Raw genomic sequence first — 22,708 nt, forward strand, 5'->3', positions numbered from 1 at the left:
CTCGTTGTCCAGGTGACAAAAAGGTGTCTATTAGTCCAACATTTTGTGATAAAGTATGAAGGGAAACTCAATCAAAGTGCACATTTTCTAAAAGCAGACTAATTGGGCTGTGCTGTTCTAATGGAACCACCTGGAAAAACTGATGAAAATGGATGAAATCTAACCGTTAAACCCAAAAGAAAGTGCTGCCCCCTTGTGGAAAGCAGCTCAAGCCACGTCTCCGCCCCCTTGCGGCAGCAACGCACTGCACACTGAGTGAACACAGTCCCTTTAAGGGCGACGACTGGAAAGCTCTGCTCTGATTGGTCAGCTGCATCCAGCCTGAGGTGGAAGCCCCAATCAACAGGGATCAATCATTTAATCATCCATCTCAATGAACGCCCTTACTTGACCTAATGAAGCTCATTAAGTACACTTCACTCCTCATGTTTACTTTGACTTAAGTACCAGGATGTAGTCCTCAGACATTTGATGGTGATTCATGGAAAAGCTTGTTGTTTATACAATTAGTTGTAATCAAACGTGTTTGCCGTTGCCTTAGTAAGTGTCCTACAATGACCTTTGACCCTGCACTCTCTCATAGATCACTATGCTACAGTGACTTCCTGTTGCCTCCTCAGCCCGTGGCGTGTTGTTCAATAGCGTGAAGTAGCTGAGGGAATGTTTTGGTGATTTACATGCAAAAATAGTAGAAGAAGAAAACAGATTTTATAGGTCCGTAATTATAGCATAACACAGCTCAGTTAGCTTTTTATTGTGCCGCGCAAAGCGTCTGTCTCCGCGCTGTTGTTGAACCAAAAGGGTGCATTCAATGACCTCAGGAGAGAGGAGAGAGAGAGAGACAGAGAGAGACAGAGAGAGACAGAGAGGGAGAGAGGAGGCCAAGGGTTTCTAAAGTCAAACTCACTGAAAAACAATCTCAGCGACCAAGCTCTGACGTAAACATCCTGAAAATCATTACATGTTGTATCACACACACGCACACACACGCACACACACACACACACACACACACACACACACACACACACACACACACACACACACACACACACACACACACACACACACACACACACACACACACACACACACACGCAGCTCCAGGTGGCGGAGGCCTGTGCGTATATTTCACACCCACTCTGCTACGATCCATTTCACCTCCTCGCATGCGTCCAGTTAAGTGTGCAGCTTTTACAGGGCAGAGAGGATCGGTTTCAAACTCCCAGAGAAACCTCAGCTTCTTTCCGTCTCCATTTAAACGACCCGATGCTGACCAGGAAAATGATCGGCCAGCCGTTTTTACGGGCGACCTCGTCCGTCTGCACGCGGCCGTCCTTTGTCTGATCAGCGGCAACGTGATGCAGAACCATCGCCGCTGAACGCCACAGACAGAAGGAGAGGCAACGCTTCATCTCTCAACTGCAAAGAGAGAGAAATGCTGATTATCTAAAGATGGTTGAATATTTATAAAATGGAGAAACGGGTCGATCCTTTGATGGAAATAGGACAATTTTGTTCTGAAAGTTGGAGTTTCTGTTGATGAATCTGCCAGCTGATCATACTTTAGTAAATATCCTTTGTTATTGTCAAACCCTGTGTGTGTGTGTGTGTGTGTGTGTGTGTGTGTATGCGTGCGTGTGCGTGCGTGTGCGTCCAACACTGCAGCCAAATCTGGAGCAATATAAGCGCTAGCTGGCGCGGGCGGGAATTAGCCGAGTCTTTCCAAAGAGGCCTCCCACGTTTGCCGGCAGAGGCCCTGATCATCAACCACCAACGTCAACAGAGCCCCGCCCCCTTCTAAAGGATGAGGACAGCGCCATCAAAGCGCTCAAACTAAACGATTGGCTGTGACACGCGAGGTGACGTGAGGCTCAGACTGACACAGGAAGTGAAGAACGTCTAAAGAAGATCTGACCATTCTTATCCAAACACATTCAGACTTCATAACTGATGCTGACTGAGGATGAATGAATAAATCAAAGGCAGAATCAGAATGAGACGACGGCGTCATGTTTGGAGTCGCTGCTAACAGCGACACGCCCGCCTCAGCACGCCACTCGTGACTGATGGACGTTTTTGCGTCACACTCGATCACATTTATTTTATTTGATACGATAAAGTTTCATTGGATCTCAGAGTAGTTCAATCATTTTTTTTATTTTTTTGCAGTTTAAGCTGCCAGATCACAGTGGGACATAAATCACCCTCTCTCTCTCTCTCTCCCTCTCTCTCTCTCTCTCTCTCCTTCCCTCTCCCCTCTCTCCCCCTCTCTCTCTCTCTCTCTCTCTCTCTCTCTCTCTCTCTCTCTCTCTCTCTCTCTCTCTCTCTCTCTCTCTCTCTCTCTCTCTCTCTCTCTCTCTCTCTCTCTCTCCCTCTCTCTCTCTCTGCCCCTCTCTCCCTCCCTCTCTCTCTCTCCCCCTCTCTCTCTCTCTCTGTGGCCGTCTCCAGGACAGAGTCTCTCTCTCCCCTCCGGAAGAATTAGGCCCGCAGACATTACCACATGATATTTTGCGGTGCGTATCCTTTCAGAAGGGAGCCGGTCCTGGCTCCACCACGGTCTGAGTCCTGCGGGCCCCTCGGGCCTCTTTCCCTCACTCTCTAATTAGATTAGCCGGGTCCCCAATCTGGCAACCCAGCTTTCCAATCTGGCACTCCGGCTACCTTTGCGACGCCGCAGTATCTGGTCTCCAGCAGAGGAAATGAGCTTAATGTTGGTCAGTCTGGTATTCTGCTACACCCAATGGTGTGCTGACACGACGGCTCGGGTAATGAAGACGTGAGAGGCGGGCGAGCGAGAGAGGACGGAAAGAGAGAGGGAGGATTTACAGCCCAGCTCTAAAAGCGCCGGGCTCGACCCAGCGCCACAGGCTTGTGGTCGGGCAGCCATTTTAGGAGGAGAAGCTGGCAGCAGAGGGAGGTCGGGTCAGATCCATAACAGCCAATTAGGAGCTGAGGGGCTGTCGCAGATCAATAAACATCAGCCGAGCATATCAGTGCTGCTCAGAGACACGGAGACAGAGAGGGATGGAGACACAAAGGGACGGAGACACTTAGAGACCAGGAGATTATGAGTCTCTCTCTCTCTCTCTCTCTCTCTCCCCCTCTCCCTCTCTCTCTCTCTCTCCCCGTCTCTCGTGAGCGTCTGAGCAGAAGGCAGTAAAACATCACAGCTTCTTCCTTCGGGCTGGAGGTCGCCAAGTGAAGCAGCGAGCCAGCAGCAGAATTCAAAGCCAAAGTTTGGGAATAATTTAGGAGCGTCAGAGTCTTAACTGCGTGTCGTATTTCTGTCAGTGAAAATGCTAATTCACTGCCAAGGATGATAAAGAAACAGAAAGAAAACACAAAGCAAATCCCAGCAAACAAAGAGAGAAAAAAAAAAACAGGTCTTTGAGAGTGAGAGGAGTGGGTCAGCGTGGGGCAGAGAGTCCCGCAGTGAAACACATGTGTGGACCCACGCAGCACAGCACTAAATTCCACAGCCGGCCCTCTAGATGGGACGTGACAGTATAAAACAGAGGAGGACGTCTTGAGACTTCGCCGACAGGAAGTGTGCGCTGCGAGCCGTTCGGACTCATAAATCATTTTTTCGGGGCAGAGATGCGGGAAGCTTCCAAGACCTGAGGAGCCCATCCCTCAAAGAGCTGTGTGTGTGTGTGTGTGTGTGTGTGTGTGTGTGTGTGTGTGTGTGTGTGTGTGTGTGTGTGTGTGTGTGTGTGTGTGTGTGTGTGTGTGTGTGTGTGCGATGGCAGGTCGTGATGACGAACTGGCAGTTGTTGTGTTTGAGGTTTTTTCTTTTTTTTTTTCGTTTCATGGTTGTGGAGAAAATAGTTCCAATCCCTCCCGAGGCCCGGCGGGAGCCTGAAGCCGGAGCTCGGGACCTGACGGGGGAGAATCCTGACGCACACACGGAGACATGGGAACCATCAGCTGGGGATTGGTCTCCACGGTGCACTTAGCCCTGTGTGTTTGTGTGTGTGTGTGTGTGTGTGTGAGAGAGTCGGAGCGAGTTTGGAACTTTGTAGGCACTACTACAGAGGAAAGTAAATCATGTTTTGGTTTTCTGTTGTCGGCAAATTCATGCAAAAAAAAATGTGAAAAAACGTGATGAAGAGGAAGACGATGCAGTCATCTAATCTCAGAGAGGCGGGAATCAAACCGTCAACCTCAGTCCTATTTTGCCTGTTTCCTTTAAAGTAAATGGGCGGAATGAGGAGAGAGAGGTTCCATCCTCTTCCTCCTCCTGGTGTAAACATGTCCAGCAAATTCACTCTGAAGTGTTTGAGTTTGTGTCTGAAGGTGCTTTTCCCAGATGAAGGTCCAGCTTATATGTGCACTGGAGTCAGGAACGCCTCTGTAGGATGTAAGCGTTGCTCAGCAGCTCCAGGTGGCTGTGAAGGAGCCGCTCTGGCCGCTCTGGGATCTTAGTTTGGAGAATAACGACCCAGCCAGTATTTGTCTTTTCCTAAAGCAGTGAAAGCTGCTGACTGACGAGCCAGAAGAAAGCAGGACGTTCACACTCGCAGATCCCGGCTGAACGCCATCACAGGGAATTGTGGGAATGTTCCTCAGCAAGAAAGCTCCCGCAATTCCCACAATCCTCTGTAGATACTCTGTAGTCAGGACTTCACTCCTGTGTGGGAATATGAGGAGGAGCCCATTCACACTCACAGAGGCAAAGCAGCGATAGAGACCGCTGGTTTCCTTCTTACCTTTCCTTCCTTCCTTCCTATGGGGCCTTTTCCTCTGCTGCTGTCCTCAGCGTCGCTCGTTCTCTGTGACATCATGTCATGCTGATGCTCCCACTGTAGGTCAACAAAGAGAGGGAGAGCAAATCAGGAAACAAATAAGGATAAGGGTGTTGGACAGAGACGGACTCTGCAGAGGACAGAATGGACGCCTGAACGTCTCGTCCTCCACAGCGTCTGAGTGCAGATTTGTGCGTTTGGTTTCAGGTTGCAGGTTGAAATTGTCTCAGGCTGTGTTTCTCCTCTCCACCTACACACTGGATGTGTTTGTGTCCTGTGGTGCTCAGGTCCAAACACAAAGAGCCTGGATGGAGAGGCTGCTGCGCTCACAGCAGCAGGGCCCAGCACTACCTTCCCCACTGAGTCCAGACCGCTCATTAATGCTGTTTATCTCATTCAACCACTATCTGAAAATGATGTACGAGTCCATCAGAAAGACAGAGAGACACAGAGACAGAGAGACAGAGAGACAGCTTCCTGCCTTCCTTCCTTCCTTCTCTCTCTCTCCTATTGTAGATAAAAACATTATTTTTCTATCTATATACTGTATTTATATATATATATATATATATATATATATGCATATAAAATTAGTTATAAATAATACAATTAAAAAGTAAATAAAAACAAGTAAATTAAGTAAAATCTAAATTAGAAAAAAAAAAAATCTAAAACATTTATTTAGTGTATTTTGTGTGTGTGTGTGTGTGTGTGTGTGTGTGTGTGTGTGTGTGTGTGTGACATTGATGCTGTAGCAGAAGAATTTCCTGCACAGGATCAATCAGTATATTTAATCTAATCTGTGTTATTCTGCCTTTTGTATTGTTTTGTTTTTTTTGTTGGATTCTCATTAAATCATTCTTCACTGAAGCTTTCAGCTCGTTATCTGTTTGCCAATTTACTTTATACACAAAGAGGGACATCCTCATCTGCACACACACACACACACACACACACACACACACACACACACACACACACACACACACACACACACGGATGAGTCACTCTCCCCTGCTCTGCACCTATGATGGAGCACCCATCACCCTGAGCCTCCAAACACAAATAATCAGCGCTGATGAGAGCTGATCACCGCCGTGTCGTCCCAACGACTTGATTGAAGATAATTGTTGGATCTAATTTGGGCCGATTCAGGCTTTTTACCAAACTGAGCTCCATCTCATGCTGCCTTTGGCTCCAGCATGTGGAGACGGACAGCAGAAGCTTCATGGAGATCAGGATCACCACAAAACTACACATCTGGATCTGTGTGAATTAAATCCAATAAAATCCGAAATGTAATTATTTATATGTTTTAATCTGAGAGGCTTGGAAAAGCTTCATTACAACACACACACACACACACACACACACACACACACACACACACACACACACACACACACACACACACACACACACACACAGCAATAGACTTAATTTGATTTATTGATAGAATAAAGAAATGTTTAATCTTTTTCCACAGCTTCTAAATGTTTCAGCTTGTAGACTGTTGGAGGTCAAACACACACACACACACTCACTCACGTGGTGGCGGCAGGCAGAGGTCAAAGGCCGGGACTCGGGTGACAGAACCAAAGAGCTCAGCAAAGATCCATTGTCAGAGACCAGAACTCGGACTGGAACCCAACAATCAGAACCAAACAAGCAGAGCGGGAACGCTGGGTAACCTGGAGGAGACACACTGATGGGCTGACGGGAGGCAGGTGTGCAGGCCACGCCCACACACACACGGAGAGAGAGGATTTTCAGAACATCAGCAGGATTTAAGTCCAGATTTATCCTAACATCAACTCTTTTAGATTTCCTCTGATTTATGTATTATGATGTCATTAATAAATTCTCTGTGGGGTGAGATATTTCCCCTGATTGACGTCTTTATGTTTTGCTGCATTCTGACTTCATCTCACAGTTTTATCTTCAAATCTTCAAATGTTTTTCTCCGTCGGACGCCAACTCTTAAACATCTCAGGGTTTACAGGAGGAAACTTAACTTTCATATGGAAAATATAAACTCTGAATGTTGTAAACTCACACATGGCTTTTAAATATTAGAGAAAGAAAATCCTTAAAGCTTATTTATAAAAGTTTTCATCTTTTCTTTAATATATTGAACCTCAGTTTTATGGACTGTGGAGCAGAAGAAGTCTTCATTTGCTCTTCACTCGTTTTCACTCAGCAGCAGGTTGGCACACCGGGAGTCTGGGGGCCCCGCTGCATTCTGGGGGCCGACGGAGCTTCACACTGACTGACTGCCTGGCTCAAGGGTCGCCTGCCCGACTGCCTGCCTGAGTGAGTTTCAGATGCGGCTGTCAGCACGAGATCCCACGCCGACCGGGCCTCAGCTGTGTGTGTGTGTGTGTGTGTGTGTGTGTGAGTGTGTGTGTGTGTGTGAGGGGCGGGGGTGTGTGTGGAATTCATTTGGCCCTCAGGAGCGGTCAGCTTGTGGGGACGGAGGAAACATGCGGGGGTGTGGACGGAGGACTGGAGGACGGAGAAGACAGCACAACACAGAAACACAATGGAGTCCAAGCTGCCAGGTTTCTGCTGCAGTCTGGGATTTCAACCTGCATCACTGTGATCCAACACAGACGCTCACAGCTGAACACCAGCCGCCGGCCCACGCTGCTGCATTCAGGGCCCGCTGGAAACAACCACACTGCACTGTACACACACACACACACAAAAACTGCACTGTAAAAAAGAAAGAGTAGAGAGATTCTGGACGTTTCTGCACCACAGAAGAAGAACATTGATTTCTTATAGCTTTATTTATGATTATTATAATTATTAATTCTTGCTGTTTTGTATGTATAAATTGAGATTCAGTGTTTTAAGGATCTAAAAACCTTGAACGTTTGTTTTAAAAGCTTGAGTCACGCCACAAAGCGCACAGTTTGAGAACCACTGACAGACAGACAGACAGACAGACAGACAGACAGACATGATGGTTGGTTGTACAGTTTACATACATATGCGTGTCCTTTCAAACTCCTCTATCCATTCACCACAGGCCACTTTAACAACATGCCTTGCTCAAAGGCCTCGTACTCCTTCCCGCTCTCCTGTCCCTTCCTGGAGGCCCGGCTCAGGCTCGTAAACATAAACACTCTGATCTCAAGTCCATCTGTTCCTGCAGTTTGATGAATGGTTCGGGAAAAACCTAATCGGAATTTTATAGCACCAGAGATCAATTAGCTGATGTCAGCGGCGTTGCTGTAATTGTGGCTGTGAACACGACACACACACACACACACACACACACACACACACACACACACACACACACACTGATTACACATGGTGGTCACGGTGCTGATGGGAGTTTTTAACGACAGCCAGGATTTTTTTGTTTTATCCAGCAAATTAAAATCTCATTTCCACCAGATGGCACTGTTGTCCTCAGCCGCTGCTCCTCTGTGAGTTTGAGCTCCATGTGTTATTTGTTTGAGAGCTTTAATCCAGAAGTGCAAACATTTAGATTACATTTGTAACAACATTCTCAGCCTTGGTGGGAATCAAACCTCCAACCTCAGCAGCAACACAGGAATGCTTTCAACTACATGAAAAAAAAAGAAACCAGTGCCAATCCACTTGGTTTCAACCAGGCACAGTCACGTCAGAGCAAATTCTGAGCCTGATCACTAAGAAATCAGTCCAAGCCAAGTCAGTCCATGCCTCAGTCAGGTCACCCACTGACTCCTGTGATGCCGGGCTCAGAACTTATCAATCAACCGTTCTAAACTTCAAATAATTGTGTTAATTAATGAATAAAAAATAATAAATGTGTACATTTGCCGCAGCATTGTTCAGGTGCAAGCAGCACACATCTGTACAAATACACACACACACACACACACACACGTTTACACGACTATCACACCAAAACAAACAAATCCACAAGAGAAGAAGAAGAAGAAGAGACAATACACATGCAGTCAATGATGGATACAGAAAACGTTACAAGTCCATTTATGTCTCAAGTCTGAAGCAGAATTCTCCAAATAAAGACTTTGATTGGGTTGTGTGGCGTCCAAAGTGCTGTCACTTTTCTAACGTATGCATGTTTTACTAAACTTGACTGTCTGAGCTGGAAGAGTTACGGCCGCCAGCGCCGTCACCGCAGCATAACGCCGGCTTTAATGGAGGCTCTGTGCTCAGGCTGACACGATTTACGACTCGGGCCTCTGCTGAGGAGCGAGAGCAGAGAGGAGCTGCTTTACTGTCTGAAGGTGGCAGAGCTTCAGCATTTCAGCTCTCTTCTCTCTCTCTCTCTCTCTCTCTCTCTCTCTTTCTTTGTGTCCCATAAGCGTCTCTAATGTTCCACTCTCCTCTCCAGCTGATATCAGTTTATTGCAGTCAAGTCAAACCGAGCCGCGTTGCTCTCCGTCCTCACATTCCAGGACAGCAGATGTGATGTGAAGCTTCCCAGTGACTTCATGCCGTCACATTCCTGAGCACCTTCCCTCCTGGACTCCCGGCTGCATTGTTGAGCTTGGCACCCCGCCTCCCGCTGCTTCCTGACACGTCTGAAGTCCTCGGATTCTCCCGTCTGCCCTCCTGACCCTTCTGCTCTGTTTGTTTTTTAGTCTCCAGGAAGACGCCGCTCGCTTCTTGTGGCTTCTCTGCGCCTGTTGGGCTCCGCTGCCATCGACCTGCCACTCTGTGATCCAGACTCGGGGATCCTTTGGCCCCGGTGAACCCCAGAGTCGCATACGTGCACTTTCATTTCTTACCCATGCATGCATGCTGTAGAGTGCTGGCAGGCAAACACACACACACACACACACACACAGAAAACCTACAATTAATCTATGGAAAGGCCCAGTAACACACACACACACACACACGCCGCACACACCTACAGGGCCCAGGGGTGTGTTACGGTGCCAAGGCCATAATGGGAGCTGCGGTTGGTTGGCCGGCGTGACGACGTGCTGTCTGAGCCTGGCACAGTCGCACCGGCAGCCGCGGCGCTGTCGAAACAACGGGCATCAGCCAAGCCGCTGCTTAGCATTGAGCTAACGAGGCCCTGACAGAAAACATCGCAGCTGCTACGGCAACCACAGCCCAACGACGGGGAGGAGGAGGTTTCTCAACATAGGAGTAACATGGACACTGCAGCAGGTAAACATACATAAACAACAGAGCAGTCAGAGCCAAACCTCCCCCAAGGCTGAACATGCCTCACTATTACTAGTTTAGGAGCAATTAATGGAGATCAACCATCAATAATGTCTGCTCTGTTCTGGATGAAGCTCTGTAGCTGTCACAGATGAACGATGAATCACTTCTTCTGTTGATCTGCTGCCAAACACACACACACACACACACACACACACACACACACACACACTCACACACACACTTATCGATTCATTACAAAGGTTGAGTTCACATCATTGATCAGGATTTACTAATGAGATCTAAATCATGAGGATACTGAGGATCAAATCATGACGTCATCATTCATTCATCTTGGCCCAGAATTTAACATTTGTACATACAATATATTTTTGTATTATAGTTCGAGTTTAAACTCTCAGGTTGCAGCTGCAGCGTCGTAAGAAGCTTCTGCTCTTTGTGCGGGTTCTGATCCTGGTCCAATGACGCCCCCCAGTGGATGAGGAGCAACCACGCAACCAGGCCGTCACATGTGCTGCCGCCGGTGGCCACTAGGTGTCACTACAGTCACAGATATACAAGCATCTTCCTCACACTCACTGCTCACTACAGACTGATCAAAGCCTTCTGAGATGAGATGAGATGAGGAGACTACATTTACTAACTTTTACTAACTAAGTAAATATGAAATACTACATTTTAAAGTATGATTAAATAAATAAAACAAAGCAAACTATGGGCAAAATATTCTAAAAAATCGTAGCGTTGTTAAACAATGGAAATATTAACGAATACAGCAAAAAATAACACAGAATAAACCAATAAATGAAAAAATACAAAACTAAATAAGAAATAAAAAAGAATACAAGATAAATAAAGCAAAATGAAATGAAATTCAGTTGACAACAAACATAAACCTAATTTAATCTATCAAGGACTGAAACATCTTCCAAAGCAATGAGACCAAGATAGATGCAAGATGAAGCCTGGATCATTCTGGGGTCGCTTCTCTTCTTCACCATCAGACTGCTGTGGGTTTGACCTGTTCCCTGTTAGTCTCTCTTCTAATGGGGTTGATCATGTATCACCCTGGGAAGCACTTAAAGTTGTGGCTGGTTAGAGGAATCTGAGGGTGGAGACCCTGGTGGACCTCCAGTAGCCCGAGGCTCCGTGTCGACAGCTGGAACTCCTCTGGGTGGCAGAGGACGCCGACGTGCAGGAAACTGGAGAAGCCCTGGAAGTGAGAGAGAGGCGAACACAAAGCACCAAGGCCTGTGCGGAGATCTCAGGAATGCTCCGGCATCCTCACTTTAAAAGACTCTTTGATGTGTGAGGCTGATTTCTTCCCGCTCGTGTGACAAATCTGTGATCCTGAGGGACGAACCTGCTCACCTACATCAGCCAGCTCGCAGAGTTAAGAGTAGCTCCCCAGACCATTTTCATAAATTTCCATATAATATAATAATGGAGAGTGGAAGCTAATGAAATCTGCAGTGCTGGCATGAATTCACCCAGAGGAAGAATGTTCACGTCTCACACCTCATGCACGTTCACTCTTCTGCTGAAGTCACAGAAATGAGAACCAGTCGCGTCTTTGAAGGCGGGAAATCTATCTGCTTTGGAAAACGTCCAGCAAAGTGTAAACTAATGTTTACACGGGAGGCAGTAGCTCAGTGGGTAGAGCTTCCGCTTGGGTAGAGCTTCCGCTTGGGAACTGGAGGGTCGCCGGTTCGAGCCCCTGCCGAGCCCCTGCCGAGGTGCCCCTGAGCAAGGCACCGAACCCTCAATTGCTCCCCCCTCTGCGAAGGGTGGTAATGAAATGTAATGTAAGTCGCTTTGGATAAAAGCGTCTGCCAAATGAACGTAATGTAATGTAATGTAATGTGTGTGCCCTTCCTGTGTGTGTGTCGTTAGAGGGCGGAGTCATGCTAACGGCTCGTCTCGTGTCATTCAAGACGCAGAGAATCAGAGACCAGATACAGACGAAGTGTTTCTAACTCATGTCACCACTGAAGCCTGGAGGGAATAGTTCTTGTTCTACGGAATTAGACTTTTCTGCCCACAGGGAGGGACTTCTTCTAGGTTAGGACAGTAACTATCCCCCCTTTAATTTGCCCAGTGTTACAGCGCCACTCAGTGGACAGTCTGGGTCTTTGTGGACAAATTAGTTTTATGATGTTTAGGTTTGGGCTTAAATTTGACCGCATCAGAGAAAGTTTTTTGTTTTCACTCAGTGTGCACAGCTCCGAAACAGATCAATGCAGGTTGTTGTTTGCACATTAAAGCATTGCGCAGCTACGTTTAGATAAGAATGGAAATCTGAACCAAGCCAACAGCACTGCCCCGCCTGAGGCGTAACTCCAGGAGAAAGACCTCCCAGCTGTGGTCACCACGAATGTCGGCCAAGTCAAAAAGCAACAATCTGGGAACGCTTTACCTAAGAGGAGGATCAGCTCTGCCCCTGAAACCTCCTTTGAATCCCAAACTCTGGGATAAAGCAGATAACCTCTAATGACAAAGCCTCTCTGTGGGTTTGACAGTTGTGGACGTGACGCACGCCTGCCGAGGCTCCACCGCTGCTACCGAGACGTCAGAACCTGGCTGCAGGGTCCGCTGGTATTAGAGCAAGTTTACTGGAGGAAACAAGAGCCTCCTGAGGGCTAAGCTCCTTCATTAAGGGCTCCAGCCACACACGGGGGCCACAGACAGACGATCAGACCTGCACCTAAACTCCAGCAACTCTAGAGCACTTCAATCGACTCCACAGAACTGCACCATGATCCGGAATTACACCTTCATCCCTCTGACAGCAGGTTACAGTCACATTCTTTCATCTCCTCAATTTTGTTTCATTCTCTTTACTGTATGTGTCCTTGTATTTGTCATATTATGCTTTGTGTAAAACACACTGAATGATCTTATCTGCAGGAAGTTTGTAGGTCAAGAAGTCGTCAAGAACTCAAGACCCAGTTTGTCCCCAAAAGCAGAGTTCCTAATGAGACCAAGGGTGCAGATCTCTGAGGAGATAAACCCGATTAAAGACCAAACTTTAGGTTTGACGAAGAGGCAAACCACTGCATCGCCTCCTACTGGTCATTCAGGGCAGCTGCACACAAAAAGGAGGGAAATGAGCTCAGGGAGAGAAAAATATGAAAGTATGTTTTTATTCCATCACTTTTTAAGTGAAGAAGTCAAACGAGTTCCAAAAATACAGGTTCCATCTCATCACATTAGATAAGCAGTCAGTGATACGGCTCAAATGACAAGACAGCATTAACACAACACCCCCCACCGCACACACACACACATACTGGTGCTCGCCAACCACAGTCTCACCAAACAGACTCCAGGAGAAGAAGAGGGGGAGGTTTGAATCCTCTCCCCCGCAGGTTCAGAACCGTAGTTTCTTTAACGTTCCCCTCCAGCTGCTCTCGCCTCGTCACAGTCAGATCCTGGACGTTTGGATCTCCGGTGGCGGCGACTTGAACCTGCTTCTGCAAAGAAAACACTGTGGCTAACGTTTAATCTGTGAATGTGCAAGTAAACACAAACACACTACAGACACACACTGGTTATACTGCATGATACTGTCTGTGCCACAGATCTTAAACCTGCACGTTGGTTTGGATGAAGGGTTGGTGATGAAGGTCACATGACAGAGGCCAAGAAACAAGCTGCATCATGGGAGAAACATTTCAGCGACACGCTTGTAAAAAGTAGTTTTATATTTTGCTACGATTCGCAACGTTTCCATGTGACTTCCTGCAAGAGGCTTCACAAGGAGCAAACACACACACACACACACACACACACACAAACACACACGCACACACGCTGACACTTGAGTTGAGTTAAAACAGCCTCGTTTCCATTTTTAAGTCAAAGAATTTGTGAATGAAAAAAATGGAGAAAAGTTTGAGTTTGACATTTTTGGATGTAGAAGTTCCAGTTTTCCAAGTTTTCATTGATCCACATCTAATAGAGGCCAAACAGTTTGAGTTTTAGAGTGGATGTATTGACAGATGGACCATCATCATCGTTTCAACGTCTTCATTCATGACACAACTCCAGTTTGCATCTTGTTCTGCTCAAACTGCATGTGTGTCTCATGACATCATAACAACATAAACCTTTCCTTTCATCGTTTAACACAATAAACCGTCAAAATCATTATGATATCTTCAAATCGTTGCGGTGGAACAACAGACTGCCGCGGCCTCTGTGTCTGCAGCCGACGGCTCCCATGCGTCGGACTGTCAGCGGCCCCTTCTTCTAAATAAAGACCACGTGTCCCCGTTAACCGTGTGAGGCCCCATTGTTCCGTGTCCCTTTAAAGACGAGCACCGACACACTGGGAACCATTCCTCTGTCAGCCGCTCACCGCCGAGACCATCTGCCGTGGGCTAAGGACCTTCTCTGTTGTCTGTCTGTGCCTTCAGCCAATCCCAGAGGTCCTTGTTTTCCCAGCGGGTCGCCTCTTTAAACACTCAAAGACGCCGTCTGTCCTGTAGGACCGGTGGACGTTGGAATAAGATGTACCTGACAGGATTCTAGCTGACAGTGAGTGAAACACAAAGCATTTACCCAGAATGCTTCAGGCCTGGGACTCGTCCTCGCCTCTCTGAGGAGCCGACCCTCCAGACCAGCGAGGAGTAAAACATGTCTACTCTCATGTTTACAACGATTGAATGCCCGAAAGATGTGAGCTCATGTGGAAACACACGCAGACGTTGAAAAACAGTATCAGTGTAGATTGTTTTCACTCAGTGTGATGCATAGACTTTATATTTACTATTGATAAGAACGTTAAGCTCTGGATGGTTACAGTGAGGTCGTTCTTTTGGACTGAGACAAGGACGGAACATCACAGGTTTCAGCTTCAATCTTTCACTTTCACTTTTTACCAGCAGACAAAGAGTATGGAACAAATCCTTTGGCACTGAGTCAGAACCTAACGGGGGCTGTGGGGCTGGGGGGCTGGGGCTCCTGATGTGGCCTCTGCCTCCCTTCATGACTGCAGTATCTGTCCAACCAGGGCCGGGCTCCTGTCCCGGATCAGGGTGGACGCCATCTCTGCCGCCCTCTGCACCGACCTCTGCCAACGATCGCCATCCTGAGAGAGGAGGAGGAGGAGACGGAGGAGGAGGAGGGGGAGGGGGAGGGGGAGGGGGAGGAGGAGGAGGAGGAGGAGGAAGAGGAGAATGGTGGCCATTAGTTAAAGAGTTACAGACAGACAGGACAGCGGCGTGGAGCCACACACGCTCACATTTGGTCACATTTATCTTCTCGCTCTCCACTCACGAGACAGCGGCCGGATCGAACCAGCAACAAACAAGTTACATCAGGCTCATACCGTCTTAGCAACGCTTAAAGATGACTTGATATTGTCTTGCATGCAAGCCCCCCCAAACTGCTGACGTTCCCTGAGGGGTAAACACCCCCCACTGCTGTGTGTGCAGACGCTCACTCTCACACACGCTGCACCTAAACACCTTTAATCACATGTGGCAGTTCAGCCATCGTCACTTCTACAGAGAAAGTCTTTGCTTTGCTTCTTACTCGGATGAAACCACACAGTTGTGTCTCATTAGCGGTGAACAGTCCAGCAAACAGTTCAATCACGTCCATGCTGTTTCATTTGGGCTTAGAACACACACACACACACACGCACACACACACACAGCCTGGCTTCACCACTATGAGCTCAATGCACGCCAAGGACACAGAGCAGGTGAAGCTCAGCTGCTGGAGAAACATCCTGATTCGGAGCTTTACACACACACACACACTCAGTACTCCCAAGAAGCAGATACACAGAGATACACACTGCTGCAAACACTCCTCAAACGTCCACTGAACGTATTTAGTTCCAGTTGTTGTTGGCTTGAGTTTCCAGGTTGAGAGTCGTGCGTTCTTGTTCATGTTCTCCTCCAAACGCCACATCTCATGTTCAATAACATGAACGTATCATTTCACATATTTCTGGACTCGGATCGACACAAACCCTCCAACCCTCTCCCGTCTGTCACGCTTGGTCACAGTTGGTCCTGGACTTTGTGACACGACATCATGGGTCCTGAGGCCAAACAAGCTGCTGGTACACTAAAGCTAACGTGCTCACGGACTGTCGTGACTCCCGTGTTGCTCCGTCGACAGAAGGAAGCAATTTAGAAACGCAGGGAGAAGCTAAATGCCACAGAATGAAGCATTTCTTCCCTTCAATGTGCGATAATTTGGAGGCCTGTGAAGCCGCTGATCTAATAAAGTTCCTCTCAGATTTATGCAGCATGATATTGGACAGATCTGCTCCAAACATGCCCCACACGTTACACGTTCTCATTTGTTCAGCGTGTATTTCTTAATACCAAAGCCGATGTTGTGGTTTCTCTTCTTTCATGATTCTCTCCGCTCGGCGTCTCTTTCTTCTTCTTCTTTGGACGCACTCTTAATGGTTCTCACTCGCCTGATTCCGTTCCTTAGGCTACAGCGACTCCCTGCTTTGATTTGGTTGCTTGATGAGGCCTGAGAGCGACCTGGTTTCCATCTCTGGGAGGCAGAGCCGTTCCATGCCGAGGTTGATCTTCGGCTTCAGGCTCTACCTGGACTTTCTCACATATCGGCCTTTTGATGTGGCGTCGCGCGTGAGGGAGAATCGGTTCTTTAAAGACTGAGAGCAAAGGACGTCTGGGGTAGATTTCAGTTTGCTCAATGGAACAGAGTCGGTGCTCGTACCTACTCGTGACTTGTACGCTTCAAAACCAATCAAATCAAAGGGGATCGGATCTGATGGAGGAGAACCAACCGTCCTGACGTTCCCTCCTCAGGGTCTAATAACCGAGCGCTATCTGCCACCAAATCCAGGTACAAGTTCTTCTCCTTGTCATCTCTGGACACATTGGAGCAGATATAAGAACCTAAAACCCAACACTCCTGACCTACACCAGAATGTTTTGAATCAGAACCTGATTGATCAGGGTCCAATGTATTTGTGTCTGAGTCTGACCCGATTCAACCCAGAGCAGAGAACTTTGAACATAACCCAACAAACGTAAACCAGCAGGCAAACAGAGACAACTGCTGGACCGGACCTTTGCCATGAAACCCAAACCTGAACCAAGACCCTAAATAAATGTCAGAATCTGACTAAACCCATTGTGAACAGCTCCATCAAGCTGCTCCACACACTTTGGCTGGACTGGGCACCCGGAGGAGAACCACACAGACAGGACCGGGCCTGACACGGAACACAAACCCAGCAGACGGCGCCAAACTTCACCAGCCGGCTGTCGGCGGTCCAGCTGGGCCGTGATGGGAAAGGAACCTGACGAGGTGCGAGAGCGATGAGCGTGGAATCGGGCCTGACCGTGGTTAATGGGAGTGAGAGACCTTGGATCCGGCTCTCCTAAAGTCCTCCTGCCTAATCAGAACCAGCTCAGAGGGAATGAGATGCCACGGATTTTCCAATACCGACTCAGTGCACTGCTGACTCTCCTTCTAGTCTCTTCGAGTCCGGAAAGTCTGAAGGCAGTGAATTCTACATCTTCCTCATTCTGATTGAAGACTTTCACACTTTAAGACTTGATTGCCATGTGACCCGGTTTAGATTCAGCCCCTCCCGACAAACAACATGGAAAGTGCGTCAACTTTGCACTTTGAAGACCAGCAAAGGCTTGGAATTGGTTTGTTATTTACTGTTTTGTTAGTTGTGATGGTTTTGTTGGTTGATTCTGACTCAAAGCAGGCGGAGCTTAAGGCCTCGACACCAGAAATGTCCACTAGATCACGGTCAGAGGGTTCTACGCCCAAATCAAATTCAAAATCCCAAACTTTTCCACACACAAACATCAGAGAAGATGAAATAAGAAGGAGATTCCTAGAAACAAAAACATTGTTTTCGTTCTCACTGTTTTCACCTCTCGGTCTCAAAGTCACAAATTTCGATGATTTCATGTCCAAAACTTGATACATCACCATTTTTCATACAAATCCCTCGACTTTTCCAGCATTTTTACGACTGTGGAAACCTCAGAGGATTGAGTTTCTTTGTGCAGTGTAAAGATGGAGCCCAGATCAGAGACTTCCAGCCTCTCATTGATTAAAGAGAGCAAACATGTAAATCTGAGACGTTGGAGCGTCTGTGTCAGCATCTAAACACGCTCGCAGATTAACATTTGGCCTTTGAAGAGTCCAGAGGAATGTTTCTCTTTACGACGCGCCCGAGTCGTCGTCGCTCTGTAGCTTAATTACTGCTACCAGGGCAGGGGGGGGGGGGGGGCATCTGTGAGCAGTCAACACCGCTCAGCAGATCAGATCATAGTTCGTCCTCTCGATCGGCAAAGCGCGAGAAATCAAAGTCAAATCTGATTGCATCTTTATTGTTTGTCAGATCAAAGCATTCCTGCCATTGTTATCAGAAAGCAATCAGCTCCTCACACGGAAAGTCTGCCAGACGTCACGTCTGTGTGCGCGGAGGCCTGGAGACGCCGCGGGGATGATAGATGTGATGAGCGCCGCCGTCAGCCCCGCTTCGCTTACCACCCAAGAGCTTTGACGAGGACCATGGGAACGTCACGGAGCGCCGGGCGTCTCGGACATATTGAAGACAGCTACAGCCATCAAACCGCAGCTAATGACTCTATTACAGGCTCTGCTCTCTTACAGGCAGAACAAACACACACACACACACACACACACACAGGCTGCACACAGGGACAGCAGGAAAAAGCAAAAAGTAAAAGTGCAGATCACCAAGGAGGATGAAAGTCTGAAGCCCGTCTGAATGATCTCCACTGCAGATACGCCGCCTTTGAAATATGAATCACGCTTCATAAAACCTGCTTATTAAATCAAGTAGTCGCTCGCAGAGTGGAACACAAATACGACTTCAGCTTCTCACCGACTCGTGGCACAGCTTTAAGCAGTCCCAACTGCCGCTCAAACTTCAAATGTGGGCCAGAAGAAGAAGACGAGGATGAAGACGAAGAAGAAAAGAAAAAAAAAGGCTACAAAAGGATAGAATTACTTAACGACAACAAAGTGTGAGGCCTCGCCGCACATTAGCATATCTAACTGCAGTCAGGCTGAAACCTATATGAGACCGGTGAGAGCCAGCCGGGAGCCGTGGCGACGAGCCGCCGCCCTCCAGCGAGTGGATGGTCCTGACAGACGTGACGGGTTCCCTCTCCTGACCCCGCCGCTCCGTCCAGCTCCCGTCTCCTCTTTCCACTGAGGACCATCCAGGACGAATAAAGACGCCGTCTAATGAGGAGCTCGCTGGCTCGTCGTCACGCGTAACGACGACGGATGGTGGCGAGGAGTACACGTGTTCGGGCGCGCGCACGAGAGCGTGGCAACCTCAAGGGAGCGCACGCAGGGAATCACACAAACACACACACACACAGAGGTGGAACGTGATCCTGGAGGGATTTGCGTGTCTCCAGATCTCCATCATAGTGAGGAGTCCATGTCCTCCAGCGCCGACTGAGACTCTTTTCCACCGTCTCCGGCTCAGCGGAGGAAGCAGATGGAGAAAACAGTTTTCAGGAGCGCTCCGGGCCGAACGTCTCTCACCGTGGCAGCGCAGAGACAAACAAAAACCCCGGCGGGACGTTGGACAGACATGAGACGGAACCTAAAGTGAAGGTGTAACTGAGCCTTCGAGGTAAAACCGCAGGTGACTCAGCCTGATTGATCTCTAGCTGCTTGAGCTAATAGGAACTCCTCACCTGTTCTAAGTGTGGAATCCATCTTCATTTGTTCCGACGCCTGAAATCTTTCCTGTCGCTAAGTCTGAGTGCGGCTGGCAGGAGGACGTTGGGCTTCTACTCCAAATCGGTCAATTTTACGAGATGGGCTTTGCTATTATTAGATATGAGGGAGCTTCACTTTCCACTTCATCATGATTAACTGCCACAAATCCTCACTTAGACGTTTCGCCGGCCAAGAGCATCATCATTTATTCACATCATCGGAGGGACCGTCCCCAGTAATGTGAGACAAATTAAAGGCGGACGTGGACACATTTACATTTTTCCACCTCTGCTACATCGATTACAGACGGGTCCAAGCGCCCGGTGGCCCACGATGCGTTTACGTCCTTCCTCTTGACAGATTTCACATTAAACCAGAAACTGTCAGCAAACAATAAAAGAAGAAACGGGCAACCGGGGGAAAATAGAGACGGGAGACGCGTCCCAGACGGACGGCGCTTCGGGGACATTTTTATTTAGATTCCGGTCCAAAAGCTCGAAGGTCGTTTTACCAAATTATGTAAATGTTTTTACAGGAAAACAATCCAATATTTCACCATGAGACTGGGAAGCAACGACAAGGAGGAGGAGGGAGAGGAGGGAGAGGAGGGGGGGGAGGAGGAGGGGGGGGGGGGGAGGGGGGGGGAGGAGGAGGGGGGCTAAGCTTTCAATCACTGCCATGTGTGTGAAGGCACAAACACATGCGACGGCCTTGTTATTCCAAACGCCGACCACAAGTTTATGAAATGGAACTTCAATCATTAGCGTGTATTTTTTTGCTTACTGTTTAAAGGGAACGTTTTGACAAGACGTGAGGCGACGGGTCTTTGAAAGGCAGAGCGGCGGAGGGAGGGGGAGGAGGAGGAGGAGGAGGGAGGAGGACCACACAATAAGCAAACTCTCCCTGCTCTTAAATGCCACAGACGCCGTCGACCTTTCTGCCTGAGTGAAGTGCCTACCAGCCCTGCTGCCACACAAGGAGGCTGCGCTTTGATGCTCAAAAGGTTTCAGGCAATTAGGACCTTTAACAGTGACAATTTGCACGCCTCTGTCATACTCCTGAAACTCCAGAGCCCCAAGCGCCGCCGCCGCCGCCGCTGCTCTGCTCTGCTGCCTTATGAAGTGCCAAAGGAGCTCTGGGTCCTAATTGAAAAACAGCTTATGGAAAAGCTTGGCAGGGGTCCCGATCCCAGAGAAAACTGGACAGAGTTGTTAGAATCACACCAGCTACCCTAACCAGAGCAGCCAAGAACGTTTAGAAGCCTTTTATCGCCTCTTTTCCTCATTCTAACCTTTAACTGTCACTGTATTTTTCCTCGGGCGGCACCAAAACTGACGGCTCCGGCATCCACATGAGGGCAGTATCATGACGAGCAGCGGGACTCTTAAATTCCAGCAACCCAGCGTGAACCTCACTGAACGTTACTTTGACTTATTCTTGTGAAAAAGGTGAAGTCATTTCTCAGTACAAACTCTCCCCACATGACCTGAGCGCTGGATCCCGGCGACACAATCCGGCTAGAACACGCGGCACTTTGGTCTGAGAGCGGATCGTGTTTCAGGGCTCCTGACAGCTCGTCCCCCCCCCCCCCCCCCGTGTGGGTATTGTGGTCCTGCTGCCCTCCCCTCCTCCCCCGCTGCTTGAAGACAGGCAGTAGCTCGGGGGGCCAAAGTGAGCAGAGAGACGAGGGGAACAGGTTCAATCACTGGCCGGTGCAGCAGCCTGATTAGAGCCCCAAATGTCTGGGCGCTCTGGTCTGCTAGAGTCTCATCAAACACACTGAGCTGGTGACTGCTGAAGCTGCAGGAAACGGAGAGACCAGAGGAAACACGATGAGCTGCTGAAGTCAATCACCAAACTGTGCCAAAACCATAATAAAGAAATGTGAGTGTTGGAACTCGATGCGTGTTGCTTCAGCTGCACCGGTGTCATATAGAACACACACACACACACACACACACACACACACACACACACACACACACACACACATACACACACACACACACACACACACACACACACACACACACACACACACACACACACACCTGGTCTCACATGTGATGGTATAGGATGAACACAAGCACACTTGGTAAGGAGAGAGAACATACTAAGGTTCCTTTTTAGTGTGTATTTGTAAAGCCAAACGTACTTATGGCAACGTTACTGAACCGACACCCCTCCTGTGCATTCTGGGTCATAGAGGGCCGGATCGTATCCCAGCCGTCCGTCACTCTACACCAAATGACCTCACCTGCATGTCTTTGGAACGACACAGGGCCTCAGTGGGATTCAAACTCAGGACCTTGTTGCTGTGAGGTAACACCGCCACAGTCTGAACTCTGAGCGCTGTCTCCCATGAAGCACACTGCCGCCTTTAACCTTTGTCGTCAGGGCCAACACCTTCCAAGTAAAAGACTTGGAATCTGCATGTGAAAGTTTCCTGTTTAAGTGAATTTAACATTCCCTAGAAGCAACGGCACATCGGGGGATTGTATTTCTTTAAAGTGCAACTTCAGATCTAACAACAACAGCAACAGAGCCACGGTAACAATCAACATGATCTGGGTTTGCAAAACCTCATGTGAAAATCTGGACAAAGCAAATCAGCCAATAGAGTGATTTTCGGCAGGAACATCAGCGGCGACGGAGCCAAGCGCTGCTCGAGTATCAGAGGTACAATAAAGTTCAAGTGGAACAGAGAGATGCCCGCACACTTAGACGCAGCCGGTTTTGATATTTGCCGCGGCGCTTCTGCTCTAAACAACCTCCAGAGGATACATCACACTCGCACCGAGAGTTCAGCCATAAATATGACAGCGGCGTGGAGACAGAGGGTCGACGTCGACGCGCAAAGCGACGACAAAACCGCTTCTTTTTCGAAATCGGCACTTCACAGAGCCGAGGGCCTGACTGGGGAACGCGTTCCACTGAATGTTGGAGAGCTTTCCCCCCTTGTTGCCTGGATGTCTGTATTTTAGATACTGGTGTCGTTCCCACTCTGCCTCACTTCATCTGAAAGGGGGAAAATGAATACGCCTCAGAGTGTCTGCATCCCACCC

General features: G+C 48.4%; 1 protein-coding gene across 2 annotated transcripts in view; it reads right to left on the minus strand.

Moving 5' to 3' along the window:
• Positions 1 to 13,124: 13,124 nt before the first annotated feature.
• Positions 13,125 to 22,708, minus strand: part of crppa (CDP-L-ribitol pyrophosphorylase A) — a 34,046-nt gene continuing 24,462 nt past the window's right edge. The window contains exons 10-11 of one of the 2 annotated variants that reach the window (XR_012963663.1): positions 14,478 to 15,006; positions 13,125 to 14,398 (exon numbers count right to left, since the gene is read on the minus strand). Coding sequence is in view for 1 of the 2 variants with exons in the window: in XM_076150262.1 (XP_076006377.1) it covers positions 14,902 to 15,006 (105 nt within the window). In the remaining variant the exon portion in view is untranslated. Of the gene's footprint in view, positions 15,007 to 22,708 lie in introns of both variants that reach the window. The other variant, XM_076150262.1, reaches the window with a different exon arrangement.

This window comes from Genypterus blacodes, unplaced genomic scaffold (assembly GCF_046128005.1).
Source record: "Genypterus blacodes isolate CSIRO-AG114 ecotype Tasmania unplaced genomic scaffold, CSIRO-AGI_Gbla_v1 ptg000052l_1, whole genome shotgun sequence".
NCBI classification, from domain to species: Eukaryota; Metazoa; Chordata; class Actinopteri; order Ophidiiformes; family Ophidiidae; genus Genypterus; species Genypterus blacodes.